The following is a 22682-nucleotide window of genomic DNA, read 5'->3' on the forward strand; positions in this document are numbered from 1 at the left end:
TCCTGAAATGCCTGCTGGTTTCACGGCTTATATTGTTCAGATTATCCCCATTTAACTCGCTTGGATCCTGTAACCATTGCAATTTGGCCGGCATTCGTTGCTCTAATAATTTTGAGCATCCTTCATCGAACCATAGCTTATGCTTCTTCGGTTCATAATAACCTAGACTCTCTTTGGCAGACATTTTTATATTCCCAAGATTTATTAATATCCACCTCAGTTTCCAAGTTTTCCAAAGCCGTGAACCTATTTGAGATATCAACACAATACTGCTTTTTACCTTCTACCTCATTTAATTTCTTGAGATTGAACCTCTCCATATGAACCCCGTGTGTTGTTTGCTTGCTCACTGTCAGTCTTTCCCTAACTTTGCCACCACCAGGTAGTTGTCAGTAGCACAATCTGCTGCCCTGAATCATCGGACATCAAGTATACTTGAGTGTCGTCTCCTATCTATCAAAATATGGTCTATTTGAATGTGTATCTTCCCATCAGGAGATGTCTAAGTAAATTTATGGATGTTACGATGTGGGAACATTGTACTTTTGACAGTAAGATTTTTTGCTGTGGCAAAGTTTACTACTCTAACTCCATTATCATTTCTAATTTCATGCAAACTCTCATTCCCAATCGTTGGTTTGAAAATGTCTTCCCTCCCTACTTTGGCATTGAAATCTCCAAACAAAATTTTCATAGGTACTTCGGGAATTTATCAAATACATGTTCTAGTTCTTCACAGAATCTTTTCTTTATGTCATCAATTTTATCTTCTGTTCGGGAGTGAACATTCATAACAATTATATAACACCAGCGACCTTTTAGTATTATATATGATATCCTATCACTGACGAACTCTACCCTCTTAACTGCTGATACGATTCTCTTATGTATGAAAAACCTGTACATAATTCATGATTTTCATTCCCTTTCCTTAGAAAAATATATAGTCTCCTGCTGGTGCGATGCCACATGCAGCAAGGCCTCTATCCTACATAAAAACAAAACATCCGTGCCATGAGTGGGATTGGAACCCACGATCCCGGCTTCTGAGCGAGAGAAAACAGTGCATGCCTTAGACCGCTCAGCTACCGTGACCGGCATCCAAAGCATTACCTGATAGAAATTTATTATTGCTTACCCATTCCTTTCGAAACTGGTTTCATTCTGCAGCTGAAACATACGAGTAGTTACTAACTAACCTAGGAATGAACTGTATTTGTCTTCTTCACTCTGCGCTTAGTATTCGTTGAAACAGAATCTTTGCAAATGTCTGCTAAAATAAAATTCTATAGGCCTAACTGACGTGTACCGATCGGATTCAGTTCTGTTACATACATTACGTCACAATATGTTCAGCCACTTTACATGAGCGCCCGAATATCATTCTGACATACGGCGCGGAGAGCTGGACGGATCACACATTTTTCAAACAAAAGGCCAGGAACGCTTCAGCGAACAGTGTTGCTTTCGGCCCGTTCCACATGTCTCGCTTACTGACATGGCACCACGCTCTTCAGCATTGGTGCTACAAGCAGAAGTGTAATTCATAGGATCAACTTGAAATATGCAACAGCGGAGTTTCTGACAAGAAAATTCTGGAAGGGACCCCTTATCCCTAATTATTAAAATATGATCACAATTTCACCCGGGGTACGCGGTGGCGTAGTAGGTTGAGGTACTATGCTACAAGCCGGAAGGTTGCTGGTTTGATTCCCGATAAGGTCATTGACTTATTCAATTGACCTAATCATTCCACTCGCACGATAACACTGGGGTTGACTCAGCTTCTAACAGGAGTGAGTACCAGGAACTTTCTTAAGGGTAAAGGGCGGCAAGGGAGTAATGCTGACCTCACCGCCATCTGTCAGCCGATTGTCTGTAAAATGTGGAAGCCTCGAAATCTCACAGACTTATGGGCCTTCATGGCCTGTTACAAGGATAGCTTTACCTTTTTATCATTATAATTTCGTCTTATATTTCTGTTCACAATTTTCAAATACGACAGTCCCCGACTGTTTAAAATTGTTAGGTTAAAAGAATACATTGTCGCCATGTTTCTGATTGTTAACAGCTGCAAATATTTAATACAGAATTTGTGGCATGTTTGTTATAGTTCTGCGCTCATTCGTTATCATCCTGAAACGGAGAGCTAAATATGGGTTTCGGACAGTCGTCATTTTGTTGTCCACAGGTCCCGGATTTGATTCCCGGTGCTACCAGATTTTCTGAGAAGCAGTGGGTCTGGAACGGGGTCTACTCAGCCTCGTGAGGATAACTGAGGAGCTACTTGAATGGAAAAGTAGTGGCTTCGTTCTAGAAAAACGAAGTTAACGACCGTGGGGATTCGTTGCGCTGACCACGTGACACCCTCTATCCGCTAAAGTTGGCACTATCTTCGTCGATCAGCGGCGGTAGTTTTCTTTTTTATTTCTTGGGGTGGGGTGAACCTGAGTCCACTCGGTACGTCGGCCACTAAGTGGCCTATTGTACCAGCCCCGGATGATAGATGTGTGGAGCAGACGGTGGAATGAGAATTGGCAGGGGAAACCGAAGTAGTCGGGGGAAACCTGACCCAGTGCCACTTTGTCCACCACAGATCCCACATGGTCTGACCTGGACTCGAACCCGGGCAGCTGCGGTGGGAAGTGGGCTACTAACCGCCTGAGCTATGGCACGGCCGAATGTATGTGTATGTCTTTCTCCAGGACACACTTCCATGGTCACCGAGCTCAGCTGCGTGGTTTTCCCGGGTAGAGAAGGAAAGATATCGGAGAAGGGTTAAGGCTGAGTCTCTTCGGAACGCCATGGGGAAGCAGCTCGGACGCTTCTGCCAGAAAGCGCCGGGCCTTGTCTCGTCCAGCAACGGAGAGCGGTGGATATGCAGCAAGGGGATGAGACATGGACGGGAGATTGTCGCCCTTTCATACGAGAGAACCCGCGTGCTCAGGAGAAGAGGGTATGTGGGCCGTAAGGGGAGTGTGTGTAAAACGAAGTTTTCGAAACTAATCGAATTAATGACAAACTGTGAAGTTTATAGTTTTAATGCAATGTGTGCCCAAGTTATTAAAGAGTCAACCGAACTGCAGTCACGGAGAGATGAACTCAGATTCTGTTGGTGATTCCACTGAAACAAACGAGGACAGTGTATAGTCAAAATGCAGCTTCTAATCTTAACGTTGACTTGACTTAATTCCTTTAGTTCCGAGTGGAATACGGGGCTCTTCTGAAGCTTCTCTATCTTTTCCTCTGCTTTGCCAATGCCTTAACCTCTCTCCAGGTCTTTCCCATCTCTGTTATTTCCTCTTCTATTGTTCTTCTCCAAGTTTTCCTTGCCCGTCCCCTCCTTCTGGCACCTTGCGGGTTCCAGTCTAATGCATCCGTTTCTATGGCGCCAGCTGCTTTCCTTAAAGCGTGCGCGATTCATCTCCGTTTTCTCTTTTTAATTTGGATGTCAATTGATTCTTGTTTTGTGATTTCCCACAGAGAATTATTTGATATTGCGTCTGGCCATCTTGTGTTTAAAATGCGCCTTAAACGCCTATTCACTAGGCTTTGTAGTTTGTTCATGCTTGTTTTTAGTACTTTCCATGTTTGACAGGCATAAATGAGGACAGATTTTATATTAGCATTAAAATCCGTGACTTAGTTTTCTTTGAAATATTTTTGTTCTTCCATACCTGATATAATTGTATAAAAGCTACATTTGCTGTTTTATTTTTTGATTTGTGTCTTGATCTGCCCCTCCATCTTGAGTTCCTATGCTTCCTAGGTATATAAAACTCTACCTGTTCAATTTCTTTATAAGTGATGGATAGCTTCTATTCTATTTCGGTATTTGTTCTTAACGTTACAATGTGAAACTCTTTATTCCGGTCGGATACATTCACGGGAATCTCCACACTATAATTCGGCCAGGTTGCTATTTAAGCGGAAGATAAATGTCGCCAACTGAAATTCCTGTCTTAGCTCAGTCTGTATAGTGACGAGGTACGGGCTGAATATCAGCAGTTCGATTCGCGACAGAAGCAAGAGACTTATCTCTACTTCACAGCGTCCATACCGGCTCTGGAGCCCACACAACCTCCTATGTATGACCCTCTTCCCGGGCATGAAGCTCGCCTCTCACCCCCATTTAGTACCGAGGTTAAGGACGACGCAGCTCTGCCTGACTCCCCCGTGTATCTTCATGGAATAGTGCTTAATTAATTAAGTCCACGGACAATTGGGCCTGTAAGCGCAGTACGCGTAAACATGATGGAATACAGGTCACACACAACACTGACAATATTAATTAACATTTCCCCCTTGCTCACTCATATTTTTGGTAGTATTCAAGCGATTTTTTTTTTATGTTTAATTTTGAAAGCTCCCATCTTAACGCCTGAAAACTCTAACACATTGTCCCCGTTTTGTCTTGTAGGAGCTGAGGAAGATCACAAGTAATTTCTGTCATGAAGACAGCATGTCCAAATGTCACATGCATTATGATTCATATTGAGCTCTCAATGCATACAAACATGACTGCTGAGAATCTGACGAAAGCTGCCTCATAACACACAGGCATGAAAGAGTCCACCCAGCCTAAGTATTTTTGGTGTTGAGGACTATGAAGTGGTTCCGACTTCATTTCACATCATTGAGCACCCTAGTCCTTATCATAAAGACTTCCTAATATACTGAACCCTACGTGTAGTCCACTTACTTACTTCCTCATGGAGCTGAGCCCTCCTTGAAGAGAAGCCAATTCTGCAGCTACTCAAGAATTTCCCAGCATTTTATGGAACCCGAGGGTTAATTGCCGTGTTCAAAAGAGCCCTCTACTGGTCCCTATCCTGAGCCAGATCAATCCAATCCATACCATTCCATCATATCTCTCTAAGATCCATTTCATACGTATTTCACACGGTGTTTAAAATTTCCGCACATTGAGAAGTAATGTCCGTTTGTTCGTATGCTTCTTATTCGAAACTACTGAATCAATTTCGACCAAATTTGGCCTTAGTGAAGCTACAATGAAACATGACGGCAGAATTGAATTTCGACACATATTTGTGTGACATAACCCCTCCTTCACATGCAACTCAAATCTAATTGTATCGGTTTTATTTTTCTAAAGCAGCTCATCATACAGAATGTGTGTACATGCCTATCTCATTACGGTCTATGACATTTGTATGAAGGTTACTTTATATCGTAGTATCTGTATTTAGGCCGCACCATAACTCAAGCAGTTAGTCGCTGGTTTCCCACCGTGGCGGCCCGGGTTCAATCCCGAGTCAGGTCAAGTGGGATTTGTGGTGAACAAAGTGGCGCTGGGGCAGGATTCCTCCGAGTACTTCGGTTTCCCCTGCCAATCTTCATTCCACCAATTGCTCCACACTCACCCTCACCTATCATCTGGGGCTGGTACAATAGGCCAGAAGTGGCCGCAGTACAAGCGACTTAGTCCCACCCCACTAGCAATAAAAAAACTGTATTTAAATAAATGCGACGGAAAATAGTTTATTTCTTTACGGAATCAGTAATTTTACAACTGTAAGCTTGTATCTGCAATAAGGGAACGTTCAGTGACCGCCAGTTAATAAGCAACATAGCAGCATTAGGAACACACGTGCCCTCAATCGAAGTACCTTTTTCGTTTCTCTCTACAGAGCCAAATCTTCCTTTCTGTAAGAGGCTTCAATAATCATCTGTTTCCTGTAATCTCATATTCTTATTAGGGAGAGAAATCCAAACGAAATTTCTTAAATTCATTCATAATGTCGTACGGAAGAAATAAGTGACGTAGCGAAACTATGCGGTATTCATTACGGCGTATGTTCACACGAAGCTGTACGAGTTAACTTACACCGTGTTCGTTTGAATGCTTTGTCATTTGTTATCCAAAACTGTTGCCTCCTGCTATACTTCCCATGTGTCACGTGTCATGGTCTTAAGTTCCTGTCATCAATAATTCTTCCGCGATAAATTCTGACATGGTATTGTAGTGACATTCAGGAGCCGGGGTAGCTCAGTCGGTATAGCGACTAGCTACGGACTGCACGACCGAAGGTTCGGCGTTAGAGTCCCGGTAGGATCAAGAATTTTCTTCTGCACGTCGTCCAGGCCGGTTCTGGGGCCCACCCAGCCTCCTAACCAATTGGTACCGGGGACTCGTACATGGATCTATACATCCACTCCCCCATACGTCTTCATGGTGCAGTGCTTGATTAGTTAAGCACAGGGACAACTTTACCCTTTACCTTTAGACCACCAACCGTAATTCATTTCCAGGGACAGAGCAAATAGTGGGATCAAGCTGTAAGACCACGCCCTGAGACACGGCCCTAATTCGTTGACCCGCAGGATCAACGAGGACATGAAATCCGCTCCGTCCGAACCCATCTCCCGCCCCTTGTTTTAAGGGCAGCAATGACGCAAGCGTATCCATGTTGGAAACTGTCCGCAACAGTCTGTTGGTATGTGATGAAGTTACTGACGGCTCTGTACTCGGTCTATAAAGTGAATGTATAACAGGGAGGTTATTCGTCTGCTTCACGCATAGAATTACATTAAATTTGGTAAGGGTGACAAACTCTAAATTATGTAAGATTTGAGGTTTTCACGGCCTGGGCTCGATTCTCGAAAGAGGCAAGGGACTTTTCTCTATTACACAGCGTCCATGTTGGCTCTTGGGGGTCTACCCATCTTCCCATCCAATAGGTCCCGGGGATAAAGTTGCCGAGGCTTCAAGCTGAGCACTCACATCTATCTAGTGCTGACGTCAAGAATGCTAGAGCTACAGTTCCACTCTCCCACTCGTCTTCATGGCTAGGTGCTCAATTACTTGAGCTCTGGATGTTTCCTTTCACCTTCACCCAAGCACCTTAAGAACGAATATTCTACCTGACTCAATGATTACGTAACAAAATATTTTTATAATTTCTGGGTATGTATAAATTCTGAGGGGCTTCATAACTTGTACTCTTCTCCAAGTATAATTAGAATGATCAGGTCAAGGAAGATGAGGTGGGCAGAGCATGTAGCACGAATGGGGGAGACGAGGAATCCATATGAGTTATTGGTGGGAATGCCAGAAGGAAAGAGACCACTGGGAAGATCAAGGCGAGTTGGGAGGACAATATTAAAATGGATCTTAGAGAGACAGGATGGGATGGTATTGATTGGATTGATCTTGCTCAGGATAGGGACAAGTGGAGGGCTCTTGTGAACACGGTAATGAACCTTCGGATTCCATAAAATGCTGGGAAATTCTTGAGTAGCTGCAGAGTTGGCGGCTCCTCAAGAAGAGCTCAGTAAGTAAGTAAATAATTAAGTGTGAATTCCCCGACATATATTTAACAGTTCCTTACGGACAGAAGTTTTCTCCCAAAGCTCTCTCGCCCACTGTCACTCGGAAATAGACTCACTTGGCCTGCAAGTACAATGAAAGATTTTCCCAATCCTTGATTCACAATCTTGTATGTGATTTTAAACATATCCAATCCGATTTATTTTCAATATATCTCTTTTTCCGGCCGCACTGTGGCCCTGGGGTCGACTCAGCCTCTAACAGAAATGAGTACCAGGAATATTTTTGGAATATTCTTGGGGGGAAAGGGCGTCCGGTGCGTAGGGCTGACAACCTTGTCGCCAACTATGAGCCGATTGTCTAGAAAATGTGGGAACCTCAACATCTCACAACCCTATGGGCCTACACGGCCTGTTACAGGGATACCTTTACTTACTTTCGCTTACTTATTTATTTTGATTTATACACATCCATGATTGTTGACAACATCCATTGAAAAATGACACAAAAATAAAAGAAAGACAAATACTGCTCCAGCAACGTTGTTAAGTTCGTGATTGTTACGTTATTCGATGAAAAAGTGGTTGATATTTCTGAACGATACGTCGTTTGTAATAGAAAAGTCTGAAATATTTCCCTTAATAAGAAGCACTGCGGGATATTTCAAATTAGAAGATTCATAGTCAAGTGAGTTCGAGAACAGAAAAGAGTTTGAAAAGCCTCTCCACGGGAAGTCGCGTCCCTTGGCAACAAGGAAGGCCCATTTAGTGACTGCAGCCTTTGTGCACCTTATAATGTAATATTTTAAGGAATTACAAGAGCGCGTCCTTGCTCATGGAACAAAAATATAGTAATTGTGAACTGTCTCAGGAACTCGGGTCCTGGTGAGGTCTAGTTTTGTTCCTCAGATATGCAATGTCGCTATGTAAATGACGCAGCCATGTTTTGCAAAAGGTGTGTCATTCATTTCTCGTTTTCGGAAGTGCACAAGGGTCTTAAAATTCGCTTTCAGTAAAAGAAGTAATCCAAAATAATATATCAATCAAGATTACATCAGTAGTAGATACATCAGCACACACAAAAAGCGCGTGTTTAATATTCCAAAAGGCTTCATTACACCAAAGTTCTAAGATTAAACTACTGTCACGTTTCAAAATGAAGGGCAGATCTTAGGTGTCACTGCAACGTCTGTATAGAGTGGCCACAAAGTTCCTATGCAGTTATCTGTGTGCCTCCCTCCCCTGACCGCATAAATTATGAAGGCCTACAAGAATATACCTGGGGGCACGCGGTAGTGTGGTTGCTTGAGGGACTATGCTACAAGCCGGAAGGTCGTGTGTTCGATTCCTGATGAGATCATTGGATTCTTCAATTACCCTAATCCTTCGAGCCGCCTTATGACCTTAGAGTCGACTCAGCCTCTAACAGAAATGTGTACCAGGAATCTTCCTGGGGATAGAGGGCGGCCGGCACGTAAGGCTGACAACCTCACCGCCACATATGAGACGATTGTCTAGAAAATATGGGAGCCTCGACGTCTCACAACCCTATGGGCCTCCACGGACTGTTACAGGGACAGCTTTACCTTCACTGGAGTACGCCACTAAGTATATAATCATCCATAGTTCTTATTAACCTCACCATATGGACTGAAATACCTGGAAGGTGATGATAAGTAAATGTAATAGGTAAAGTTGGCCGGTCACGGTAGGCGAGCGGTCTAATGCATGCACTGTCTTCGCTCGCTCGGAAGCCGGGATCGTGGGTTCGAATCCCACTCAGGACATGGATGTTTGTGTGCGTTTTCTGTGTTTGTCTACAGGTAGAGGCCTTGGGACGAGCTGATCACTGGCCCAAGGGGTCCTACCGAATGTGTAAGATCTAGAAAAACCGAAGTGAAACGGAGAAGTTCATGGAGGTAGGCCTAGGACCACTGGGGCTGTAGTGCCACAGAAAAAAAGGTAAAGTTGTCCCTGTGCTTTATTAATTAAGCTCCACGTCATGAAGACGCATGGGGAGTGGAGATATAGCTCCACCATTCTTGGCCTTGGTACTAGATAGGGATGAGTGTTCAGCTTCGCGCCCCGGCCGCTTTATTCATGGGGAAAGATCCTCTGGCACCCATTCTATAAGAGTTGAGTGAGCCTCAGAGCCGGTCTGGACTCTGTGGATGGAAGAAAATCTCTCGTTCCTGTCGGGAATCAAACCTCCGGTCGTCCAGATTATAGCAGGTTGCTATACGGCCTAAGCAACCAATTCTGATGGAAATCGTTTGTTACTCGGTTCCCATATATCGTTTTTGCAGGACAGTCAGGAACTGCAGAAGTGGACTGAGGAGGTAGGAAACCGCCTGCAGAACATTATACCATCTAATTCAAGTAATCCTCGGTAGCCTAACCAGACCAGTTAAGGGGTGGTGGGTGGTGCGAGGGTGTGTGGACTGCGGCGCTGCATTAATTCAGGGGCTAATGAAACGATCTTCGGAGGGCTGACCACTTGTTTAGCCCCGTCACCGCACCTGTTGACATCTGCGGCCAGATACTATTGAAACTCATCCATTTACCGACAGCCACTGTACTTCCTCCGGGTCGATCAGATTCAAACTGACCAGAGCGGGGGCCCGATTCATCATACAGAGCAACGGAGCTACATCCCACAGCTCTGCAACTCAGACTACACAGGATTTCGCTAGCATGGAAAATATGTTTCAATATAACATCTGTAATGTAAGGTAAAGCTGTCCCTTTTCTTACATAATTAACTATGTCATGAAGGAGGAGAATATTTGGACCGAAGAGAGATGAAGTCACATGAGGTTGGAGAAAACTGCATAATGAGGAGCTTCATAACTTGTACTCTTCTCCAAGTATAATTAGAATGACCAAGTCAAGGAGGACGAGGTGGGCGGTGTATGTAGCACGAATGGGGAGACGAGGACTACATATAAGATATTGGTGGGAAAGCCAGAAGGAAACAGACCGATGGGAAGACGAAGGCGTAGGTGGGTGAAAAATATTAAAATGGATCTTAGAGAGAAAGAATGGGATGGTATGGATTGGATTGATCTGTCTGAGGATAGGGACCAGTTGAGGGCTCATGTGAGGGCGTATGGGGGGAGTGGATGTATAGACGTTTTATTGACCTCGACACTAGTTGGAAGTTATCAGCTTCACACCTCTGTCGTCTTACCCCCCGGGGAAAGAGCCCTCGGTACCCACTGGATTGGAGGTTGGGTGGGCAGGTCTGAACGACTTGGTAGAGAAAAATCTTGGCCCTACCGAGACTCGAACTCCGACCTCTCGGTCGTCAGGCCCGTAGCCAGTCGCTATACCAACTGCGCTATCCTGGCTCCTATATAATATTTGTAACGACACCAAATTTAAGTTTTTAGATATAAAAACATTTGAAGTTTTCATTGAGGGTTCTGGTAAATTAACGGGTGGATACGAAAACTGTGATCCACTTATGCTCCTTTCTTTTAATTAACTGACAAAATTTGACGGCTAAGGGACGTCTGCCCGCCACTCTTACGACCGTGAAATATTACAGGTTTGAAATTCGAAACAGGTTAGTTTATTTAGTGACCAACAGATGTAGTAGGTCTATAATCAACACAAGAGTTTTATTTGACAGATCTGAACATTTATAGACTACTTAACACTGTCATGTAAAGCGGCCTCCGTAGTCTAGGGGTAACGTTCCCACCTCATGATTCAAGGTACACGGGTTGAAACCCGGGCGGAAAAATTCAGGGAAAAAGTCCTCCGGGAGAGACTTTAAGCCGTGGGTCCCGTGTCATAGATTTATGGCACATAAAAGATCCTCATGTCTCTAGGAGACCTCTGAGCAAAATTAGGCAAAGTTTCCCGCCCAAGTAGTTTCCAATGCCTCCGGTAGATGGGGAAGTATCGGGAGCCACTGCCAGCTTCGCTGGCTGAACGGGGCTGATAGCGAGCACCAGTACCGGCAGGGTATGGCGACTGGTAGAATATCAAAGGGGGACGAACAATAGACTGTTAGTCGCGGTGTATGGGGAAACCAACCCCCTCCAATAATAATAATAATAAAATAACACTGTCATGTATATGGAGTGACTATAGACGGGTCTTCGACTGATGGCCAGATTTATTTGACTCTTTTTATAGCGAGTGACAACATTTTTCAATTCACTATTGCACATGAGCACACACACACACACACACACACAAACACTAGCACCCACCGTCACGTCTTCACTAGCCGTTGCTCGGTAGCGGCTTCCAATGGAGGACGTTCCCCTTACCCTGATATCACGAAAAATACCCGGCCTCTGCTACCAGCTTCTCACAGCAACAGCTCACAACGGCTGAACCGCAGAAGTTATCTAACTCACTCGCCAACCAAATCTTCACTAACTCCACTGATTGATTGATTGGAGCCTCACTAACTGTCCTGCTTATATCGGCACGGACCACACAGAAAACACCGTTCCTCTATCGCTGTTTACGGACCTCTGCCTAGTAACGGCTGATGTCTAGTTGTTTGTTTCGTGGTCGTTGCCTAGCAACGGGTCTACATGCCACAATATGTTATACGGGTTAGGTGTAGTATACAAGGTGCTTAAAGTAGGCTTGTAGTCCAACGAAGGCAGTGTAGGCACTGCAGTAACAGCTACACAATTTAAGAGCACTGTCAGTGAACTACCTTGTTTATAGCCTATTTCTTTTTTCGTGAAGCTTGGTCGAAACCAATTAGGTGGTCGCATGCAACAGGGTGGGGAGTGTGGGGTTTGGGTCGGTTCCAACCAAATCGCGCGGCACACGGCCAAAGTGACAAGTACTGTGAAGTGATATTAAGAGCCGGACAAATTTCTTTACTTTATTCCGTCACCACAAATAGGAAGTATCGACACACACGTTCGTCGTTTCTTACAACATATTTCGGCTCATTAAGCAATCATCAGGTATGTGGATCACATTCATCAGTATTCGTCGGCTGGCACTCCTACATTGGCCAGTGTTAACATAATGGAGTACTGGTTCTTTTAGTACGAGTAGTACGTAATATCGTTACATGCCGGTCACGGTAGCCGGGCGGTCTACGGCATGTACTGTCTTCGCTCGCTCGGAAGCCGGAATCGTGGGTTCGAATCCCACACAAGGCATGGATGTTTGGTGTGTGTATGAGTTTATCCAGTGTTTGTGTTCTCCTGTGTTTAGGTAGAGGTCTCGCGATGAGCTGATCACCCGTCCAAGGAGTCCTACGGTCTGTAAAATGATCAGTGACACTGAGAAATCAGCTCTGTGCTCCAAAGTGGGAGCAAGAGGGAAAAAGAAGAAAAAGTGCCGTTATATATAAAAATATGTTCACCTCTAACATTAAATATTGATTTTTAAAATGTTAAACATTCAAATTAAACGTATATATGAGATTTTCTTACGTTTTGTGTAGATGTCTCTTCATGTGTTAGTTTGAAGTTCCTCCTGGTCTTATTTTGATGTAGTTATGTGTTTTGTTGGCTTGTATGTTCATGATGGTGTTCTCTCAATGTTTGTGACCCTGTGTTATGTCTTGTATGTGGTGGTTGTGAAAACTGTTTGAAATAGAATGACCAAGTGAGTCATGACACTTGAAGTTGCAACAGGGAGGGAGAGGGAGCCGTTACGTTTGGTAAATACTACTTCACCTCACAAATAAAGACAAACTGCCTTACTCTCGTTGTATCTTCTGAAGCAAGAATTTCGGGACACAGTTATCCCTGTGCTTACCTAATTAAGCACTACTCCATGAAGACGTATGGGGGAGTGGTTGTATAGATCCACATTTTCTTGAGCTCGACACTAGCTGGAGGTAAGTGGTCAGCTTGACGCCACGGCGGCTTTACCCCCGGGGGAAAAGCCCCCAGTACCCATTGGACAGGAGGTTTGCTGGACTCCAAAGCCATCTGGACGAAGTGGAGACAATTCTTGACCTCACCGGGACTTCAACCCCGACCCCTCGGTCGTCTAGCCCGTAGATAAACGCCCTACCGACTACGATATTCTGACTTCTCAACTTCGGGACACAGAATTAATTAAAATAATTCAATATGCAGTTTTATATGAGGATTATTTATCAGTTTCATAACCAACGGCCAAACTTCATGTTTATATTAAATTTTCCGCAAGAGTTGCCTTACCTGAGAAAAGGACACAGGCCTAACTCTGTTACATGAAGAAGTGAAGGGGAGAAAACCGGGTAAAATTATACATCGAGGAACTCCATAACGTACGTTCCTCATTTCATAGTTCTGTTTTTTGGGCGTTCGAGAAAAAAAAATAGTTGGAAAATACATATAACGCTTCGGAAAACTTTACATGCGCAAATATGGATGTTAAATTAATAGGCAAAAAATCACTTTAGAGGCCTGCATGTACATGAAGACGAAAAGAATAACTTGGTACTTTGAGGAACATGTTGTGAAAATGGAGGTATAGAGGTAAAAGGTTAAGTTGTCCCTTTGCTTAACTAATTAAGCACAATGCCATGAAGCCGTAAGGGGGGAGTGGATGTATGGATGCATATTTTCCTGACCTCGGTACTAGCTGGACTTGAGCAGTCAGCTTCGCGCCCTTGCCGCTTTACCCCCGGGGAAAGAGTCCCCGATACCCATTGATTAGGAGCCTGGGTGGGCCCTAGAGCTGGTCTGGACGACGTGGATAAGAGAAAATTCTGGACCCTACCGGAACTCGGTCGTTCAGTCTGGCTCAAATGGAGTCTGGAGCGAAATGGTTCAGAAATTGGATGATCTTGTGATGACGGCCATGATCCTTTGAGTATAAACCCCCTCCGCCAAGAGAGAGAGTGACAGAAACAAAGAAAACGCCTTATTTCCAATGCTGTTCAAGCCGACACTTACCGTTGGCCAGTAGTCTGTGTGTCATCTGCAGATCCAGTCCGGCTTTCTCCTCCAGCTTTTGCTTCTCGGCCAGCAGCTGTTTCATGTATGAGGACATCGTCAATTTTGGTTCGGGTGTGGCAGGCGCCACGGCGGGAGTCGTACTCGATCCCGCAGGGGCACTCTCATAGTTGCTTTCTTCACTCATTGATCTGCATAAAAGAATAGAATTCTTTGTAACCTAATTGCGTTAAACGTCTATGTACTAAGTCCGTCAATAATGCAACACGCATCACATAGCTTTAAACAAGTGGACGACGCTCCCTACGAGGTGGAATATGATTTTACGGAAGATTTTAATAGAAATATTTTAAGTAATTATTTATGTTATCTTAAGTTTGGACGCATCGAAACACCTGAGGATGGCTGTCTGTGGCCGAAACATGTCGTGTTGGTGTTGAATGGTGAGTATATTAATGATTGTTGCATTATTGATTAACTAAATATATAGACGTTGAATTAAAGATGTGCAACAGGATGCTGCAACACAGAATTGCTTAATTGCGTGTTTGATTCTCAGGTTACATACCAGAAACGGCATTTGGTCCGTCTTCATATGGCTAAAGTAATTAAAACACGAAAATGAAGGGAAAGAAACCGTAATGAGGACAAAGGAACACACAGCATTGGACTCAGATGAAATTACTGGAGGGAAGGGAATCGGCTGGTCTCCGTGAAGGGCTTCTGCAAAATGGTGACAAATCTTCGGGTTGCATAAGCATAGGGAGATTCTTGGAATTAGCTACAAACGTTTCAAGAACCCCTCCCCCTGTAACCTGGAATAAGTCGATAATTGCTACACACAATTCCGAACAAGTATGACGGCAATAATTAATGGGGTGTATATAATAAATTGACCGCCTCTGTGTCAAGTGGTCAGAGTTCCTGGCTACAGATCCAGAGGTCCGGGTTCGATTACCGGCGCTACCAGATTTTCTGAGAAGTAGTGCGTCTAGAACGGGGTCCACTCAGCCTCGTGAGGGTAACTGAGGAGCTTTTTCAAGGAAATAGCGGCTCCGGTCTAGAAAACCGAGGTCAACGGCAGTGAGGATTCGTTGCGCTGACCACGCGACACCCTCTATCCGCAATAGTTGGCACTAACTTTGCCGACAAGCGGCGATCGCTCGGTCTGTCAGTTCATTGAGGACTACAGGGCACGGAGTTAGTTCTTTTATATAATAAATTGGTTGAAGTAGTGGTACATTTAAAATTAATAATCCGGAATTGCTTGAAGAGTCGGAATACAATAAAAAATCATCAGAGAAGACGGTGCCCTGTCCAAGACTCAAATCTAGTACCTTCCGAACGCACAGTTTTCCACTATACAAACCTGCTAGGCATAAACTAATCCTTAAAGCGGGGGATTCTTATCCTAAGGTCAAACAAACGTTTGAAATGTTATGTAAGATATGACGGTTTCACTGCGGTGACTATGAAGAAAGCAGTCTTCTGAGATTTGGCACCGTGCATATGTGGTGTTAACCGACGTTTCGGAGGAACGTATCGCCTCCATCTTCAGGGTAGAAGGAAAAATATAAGAAATCCGCAAGCGAAGAGACCGTGAGAACCGGTAAAAACAGACTGAGCGGTCTCTTCGCTTGCAGATTTTTATATTTTTTCTTCTACCCTGAAGATGGAGGCAATACGTTCCTCCGAAAGGTCGGTTAACACCACATATACACGGTGCCAAATCCCAGAAGACTGCTTTCTTCATAGTCACCGCCGTGAAAGCCTCAAATCTTACAGAGAATAATCCTGCTCATTAGGGATACTCATTCCCGAGCAGTGAGTCCCTTTACTGACCGAGCTGCGCGGCTCAATACCGCATTTATATCACGAATGCTAGGATGTAGTGCTTCTTGTTAGGCCAACTGCTGTCTTCAGCACTCTGCGCAAGTCTGCAGTAGTTACATCGCTTGTCTGTGTACAGGCCTGCACGGGGTTCCCTCCTGCCTCTTTATCAATGTCTGTCCAGACAGAACAAAGATTCCCCTCACTGCTTTGTATGTCTCTGATTGTATAATATCATATTACAGTGTTTTATGGACTCCTGAATTTAATTGTGACGGAATTAATTTCAGTAAACTGATTGCTAACCATAAATTCAGTATGGATGTGGGAGGAGCGAGTAGGGGCTTCCTTTTGTATATCATCCCGATATATCCACAATGGGATCTAGAAGCATCTCAAAACATCCTCAGTCAATAGAACAGGGCTTCGACCGGGATTCGAAATGATACCGATATATAAATCCTCTCTTTCTTTGGTATACGCCATTTTGGTGAGAAAACCTCAACATAGACTGATGAACTCGGCTATGACCCTGTGGAATTCATGACCGCATCAACTGTCACATTCTCCAGTAACACTGAGTTCAATGTAGTTGACTAAAGAAATAATTATACGTGAACAACTCCAGGGATCATGCTGCTTCTTGAGAAGCTGACACTCCCCCAGCTGGTCAACAAATGATCTGCCTTTTATGGAACCCGAAAGTTCATTATCGTGTTCACAAGAGCCTTCTACCAGTCCCTATCTTGGGCCAGATGAATTCAGTCCACGTCCTTAAAACCTTTTATTTAAGATCCATTTTAATATTATCTTTACCCGTTGGTATTCCAGAAGTCCTCTTCTTTTAAGGGTTTTCGACTAAAACATAGCATGAATTTCTACTCTCGCTAGCGTGCTGCATACCACGCCCATCTCACTGCTCTTGATTCCGTCGCCCTAACAACATGTAGATGAAATTCTTTTGGTTTTGACATATGACCTTCGCTCGCTTGACCAAACTATAATTTCAACAAAGGAATTAAAAACATAAAACATGATCTAACGCTCAATGATTATCCAAAAGAATTCGTTGACTCTGTAACGAAGCCATCGGCAAGAAATCCTCCTTCTTCAGACACACTATACCAGGGTACTGACGTCATCCCATGTTTAAAGGGCACTTCCGAGAAATTCAGATTCGGGAACCGTTTCAATCTCAGAACAATTTTCAAGACTAAATGCCCACTCCGTGGGACACTGATGAAAACTGGACCGGTTAGAGATGCCCAGCAGACGAAGCAGTGTGTGTACAGCATCCCATGTAATTGTGGCAGATGTTACATCGATGAAACAAGCAGACCTTTAGAAGTACGCATCAAGGAGCACAAATATAACCTGACACAGGGTTTGTTGGAAAAATCAAAATTAACTCAACATGTATAAGAGGAAGGCGACAAGATATGTTGGAATGAAGCAAAGGTCTTGCAGATCGAGCCCAACACCACATACAGGAAACACATGGAATCAACCCATGTCTCTGCTGGACCATCCGATCAGTCAACCCACTTTGCATATCTCTCCAGATGGAACCCCGTCATAAAAGCAGAAATAAAGACTACAACGCCATCAAGTGAGGATTGAGTGGGAAAATTTGTTTTTCTTGTGTTGGTACCATAAGAAGTATTGCTTGTATCTAGTGATGATTTCTATCGAGATGCTTCTCTAGTGCAAGGCTTCATATGTGTAGAGCTTTTTAATTATTTAATGTTTTCTTAGCTCTCGCAGATGGTTTGTGCTGTGCTTGGCTTGTGTACCCCATCTTGGTGCTGGCACAGGTGCCCGGAGATAGGGACTAGTTCTATCGATTGGGCCCAACTGAGTAGGTTTTACCTGAAGACGAAGACAGAATCCAGTCTCCGAAACGTCGTGTTTTGAAAAATAAACAGGACGGTTGGTAATGTCCAGAAATATAATATTTGTACTAATTTACTATCGTTACAAACTTTTAGATCTTAAATCACAAATAACAACAAAAAATAACAATCATGCTTATAGGAACAGCAATAACCCTTGAGATATTCGTGAATTCATACCGTTTTGTTTTTACGTACAGAATCTCATGAAGGGTGCACCGATCTCTGGTCAGATTTGGTTATCATTTTCGTGGTTACTAGGTCTTGTTTTAGGCAGATCTTAGGCTGGGATATAACGTCAATGAGACGAAATGTGAGAGGCTATCTTCTGCAAGGTACAATACAATAATGTCGCACTGATTGCGCTGTAATACGTACCGGCCAAAGCCAAATGAATTTGTTGCTGTGATGCATCAAAATATTTCCTTTCATCAGTCGCCCTAAGCTGAGTTTCAAGTCTTACGCAGTGTGTCAGTCTTAGGCGCGTCGAGAAATGACGGCTGCTAAGTTATGTGGGAACTCGCTCCATGTAACATTCTCCATCCTACGCACGAGATATAAGACCTATCACTTAAAAATAATGAACCTCCTGTCTAAATTTATTTGATGTTCGCGATCAATGAAAAGAAAACCTCTTCCGCCATCTCTCAACTGTTAAACCTTACAATTTATGGAGTTTCAAGAATATAAATTATACGTTACGGATAAAATATAGTCCGCTACAGAAGTAGGTTTCTTTAGATAAAATAAAAATGAAAAGTGTTAATCCAACTGCAGACCGTTTCATCCTAAATCTGCATGAAAACTTTCAGCAGAGCATTTCAGAAAACACAAGGAGTGCAAATATAGTTCAGGAACATATGTATAATTCATATTTCAAAAGCTAATCACGGTATCCAAAGGTTCGTTCAGTTCCAGTCCACCTGACTTCTGTTTGGGCGTACAGAACGTATACAGTCGAATTATCGGCCATGTCACCGACTGTACTGACTGATAATCTTTGTTTTTACTCAATCCTCTCACGTATATTCTGGGATAGTACATTGATGTAGGTCATGAGCGCTTTCATCCACGTCTAGCATTCGCAACCATCCACACCATACGTCACACAGGCTACACCTGCGTAAAAAAGTAACGTTATCCCTGTGCTTAACTAATTAAGCACTAAGCCAAGAATATGTATGGGGGAGTGGATGTACAGAGCTGGGAGCCGGGAGAGCGTAGTCGGTATGGCTATGGGCTGGACGACCGAGGGGTCGGAGTTCGAGTCCCGGTAGGGTCAAGAATTTTCACTTCTTCAATCGCCCAGACCAGCTCTGGGGTCCACCCGACCTCCTATAAAATGGTTACCGGGGGTAAAGCGGTCAGGGCGTGAAGCTGACCAGTCACCTCCAACTAGTGCCCAGGTCAAGAATATGTGGATCTATACATCCACTCCTGCGTAGCTGATGAAATATTTAAATAAATAGACCTCGAAGGTAAGTCGTATTGTCCAACAGTCTTCAAACAGTTTGTTTATGCCGCATCATTATCGAAAGGTGATATTTTCCACACGTCTCGGATCGGAATATTAGCGAACAATTTCATTGTAACTACTGCTCACACACCAAAAGACATTCTCTGTTGTACCGAGGAAATACCCAGCCACCTGCAGAATGAGAGAATTTCCCAAGCTNCGAAAGGCGATGTTTTCCACACGTCTCGGATCGGAATATTAGCGAACAATTTCCTTGTAACTACTGCTCACACACCAAAAGACACATTCTCTGTTTTATCGAGGAAATACCCAGCCACCTGCAGAATGAGAGAATTTCCCAAGCTGGATTAAACAAAAAAGGCGCAATAGAGAAGACGTAATTTAGAAAGCAGGGAGGCTCTATGCTTTCTGCGGCTGCTCCAGCAGAGAAGCCAGCAAAAATTTGTACAAGGAAACGGGATCGTTCAGACAGTGGTCCTGAAGTAACATTGGACAGAAGGGCTGGAGTTTGAATCCTGGCATGGCCAGAACCATTTCTTTGTGCCGGTATTGTGTTCAGGCCGGAAGGATATTGGATAAAATTTAGTATTAAGTTCATAACTCTGCTACCTATAGTTTATAATATTGTCGCGTGTTGCCTATGTAACGTGACAAATTAATTCACTCAGGTCTCGGATTTGGCGAATGTTTATTGAACGCTCACTTTTACGCTAGCGAGTACAATTATTATCACTTTCAGTATCACAACTCCTGCTTCTGCTATAGTCAAAGCCAAAATAAAGACCCTGAAGACTGACTACTCTTCTAGGGTCAGATGCAAATTGAACTGTTCTCGACAACTTATAGAACTCAAATGTCAACTGTCAACTCTCTGGTCAAGTCAAAGTCAAAGTCACATTGCAAAGAACCCTTTCTTATCCTTTCATTTCCAGAGAAATGCGTTTGTTGCTTAAGGTGTTCCTAGGCAACGGCCCACTGTTATTGCGTTTTCATGGAAGTGTACCTGCCGGATTCCCGGCACGCGACAATAACTTAATATTTTATTTGATATGAGCTCTTCAGACATTCTTGGAGCTATAAGGGATGAACAATATGTTACTTATTTCGAATGTTTTCATGTTATCGGTTTATGGCTTCTGCAATATTCTTTAACTGTCCTCAAAACTCTCACTTCTATTACTTATGTCCCATTCATATGTCTCTTCCTGCTGGGCCACAGTTCAGTTCCGTGCAATTAATGTGTTACAGAAATAATAATTATAAAATGTAATATGAATAATCTATTTGGGAATGAGGTCGTGTCCTCGTCGGTTAGTAATGAAAATTCACGCCATATTTATAAAACTACTAGAGTCTATTTTGAAACATATTTACACGGGAATTTTCTTCCTGAAGGTTGCCTACACGTGGCATAACGTACCCTGCCTGGTTCGTAAGGTGGCTAGACTTCACCATGTTGATTCTTCGTTATGTTTAACCTCTACTGTATCAGTGCTGGAAGACAGTATGTTCATGCATATTAAACGCACTGGTTTACGCCTTTCGATATGCATTCATTCCTCCAGTCTCTCAACTACATGTTTCTCCAACAAATGAAACAGGAACAAATGAATATCAATGTTCTTGTTAGTTATTATCCGTCGCACATGCAAACTACTTTTGGAAACCATTTGAAAGTTTTAAACGTTAACATCTGTTCTGCACCACTGATGTATGCATACTACATGTTTCGACCAACATTGGTCATCTTCAGGTAACACTAAAACTGCTGATGAAACCGTTGTGCTTCCGTTCATAAGATCAATTTTTGGGGCATGCCCACGTCTATGCGCCCATGTGTCTATAACATGTATTAATATTTTGTGTATGATATGTGTTGGTCTTTCTTATAGTAAAAGGTAAAACTAACCCTGTAATAGGTCGTGAAGGCCCATAAGGTTGTGAGAGGTCGAGGCTCCCACATCTTCTAGACAGTCGGCTCAGAGATGGCGGTAAGGTTGTCAGCCTTACACGCCGGCCGCTCTTTACCCTGAGGAAGATTCCTGGTACTCATTTGTGTTAGAGTCTGAGTACACCCCAGGGCCATAGTGCGGCTGGAAGGATTAGGTCAATTGAAAATAAATCCACCTCATCGAGACTCGAACCCGCGACCTTCCGACTTGTAGCACAGTGACTCAACCAACTACGCTACNCGTCGTGAGTAGTTTTTATGAATGTTAGCTAAGGTGGGTTGGTTCTGTTTTATATGAGGTGAGTGTGCTGCTATCTGGTGCGCAGATGAGGGCACACCCAAAAATTGAACTTGGGGACGGAAGGAGAGCAGTTTCATCAGCAATTTCAGAGTCACCTGAAGATGGCGGATATTGGTTGAAACATGTAGTGTGCATACATCAGTGATGCAAAAGAGATTTTAACGTTTCAAAAATTTCAAACGTTTTAAAAATCAAGTTGCATGTGTGACGGCTAATGACAGAAACAAATAAGGGATGTGCAACAGGGTGCTACGACACAGTATCATCAATATTCCGTTATGTTACAAGCTGCTTGGGAAGGCGGCGAATAAAATTGATAACGAAAGGAATATAATCGTCCTTGTCTTTCCCTGAGGTGAACATACCCGTGCAGAACACCATTCGTTATAAAGTTTCTTCGGCTCTGATGATGCATTTACAGACACGCGCATGCGCAGGATGAGTCCGTGTCTGTGCGGGCTGTATACGTAGCCAAGGCATCGACATTTTGCTGGATATTGCGTTATGCTACTGTTTCAGATGTTACACTGTCATTCCCGCGCATGTCTGCATCATCAAATAGTGTACACGAAGAGGCGCATATTTGCCATTAAACATTAGCCTAATGGCAATTGTGCCTTACATTCCTCTCATAGCAAACCAGATGCTCGTAACCTGTTATGCAATATTAGACAATATAAATTAGTGTTCGAAATGAAGTGATACATCACTGAACATAAACTGCAATAAATTATATCAGCTTGGTAATATTAAGTTATTTAACTCTAACGACAACACTCGGGGCATGCGGTAGCGTAGTCGGTTGAGGCACTATGCTACAAGCCGGAAGGTGAGGTTGATCTTTTTCATTTGAGCTAATCCTTCCAGCCGCACTATGGCCACAGGGTCGACTCAGCCTCTAACAGAAATGAGTACCAGGAATATTCCTGGGCGTAAAGGGCGGCCGGCGCGTAAGACTGACAACCTCACCGCCACTTGTGAGCCGACTGTCTAGAGAAAATATGGTAACCTCAACATCTAACAACGCTATAGACCTTCACGACCTGTTACCCGGATGCCTTTA

The 22682-nt window shown here is 43.6% G+C and overlaps 1 protein-coding gene across 1 annotated transcript in view; it reads right to left on the minus strand.

Moving 5' to 3' along the window:
- LOC111868711 overlaps nt 1-22682 on the minus strand; it is a gene marked incomplete at its 3' end in the record, with an annotated part of 196097 nt that overhangs the window by 152304 nt on the left and 21111 nt on the right. The window contains exon 2 of the mRNA XM_023859628.2: nt 14169-14359. Within this exon, the coding sequence (XP_023715396.1) occupies nt 14169-14355 (187 nt within the window). The remainder of the gene's footprint in view (nt 1-14168; nt 14360-22682) is intronic.

This window comes from Cryptotermes secundus, unplaced genomic scaffold, assembly GCF_002891405.2.
Source record: "Cryptotermes secundus unplaced genomic scaffold, Csec_1.0 scaffold1688, whole genome shotgun sequence".
Classification (NCBI taxonomy): Eukaryota; Metazoa; Arthropoda; class Insecta; order Blattodea; family Kalotermitidae; genus Cryptotermes; species Cryptotermes secundus.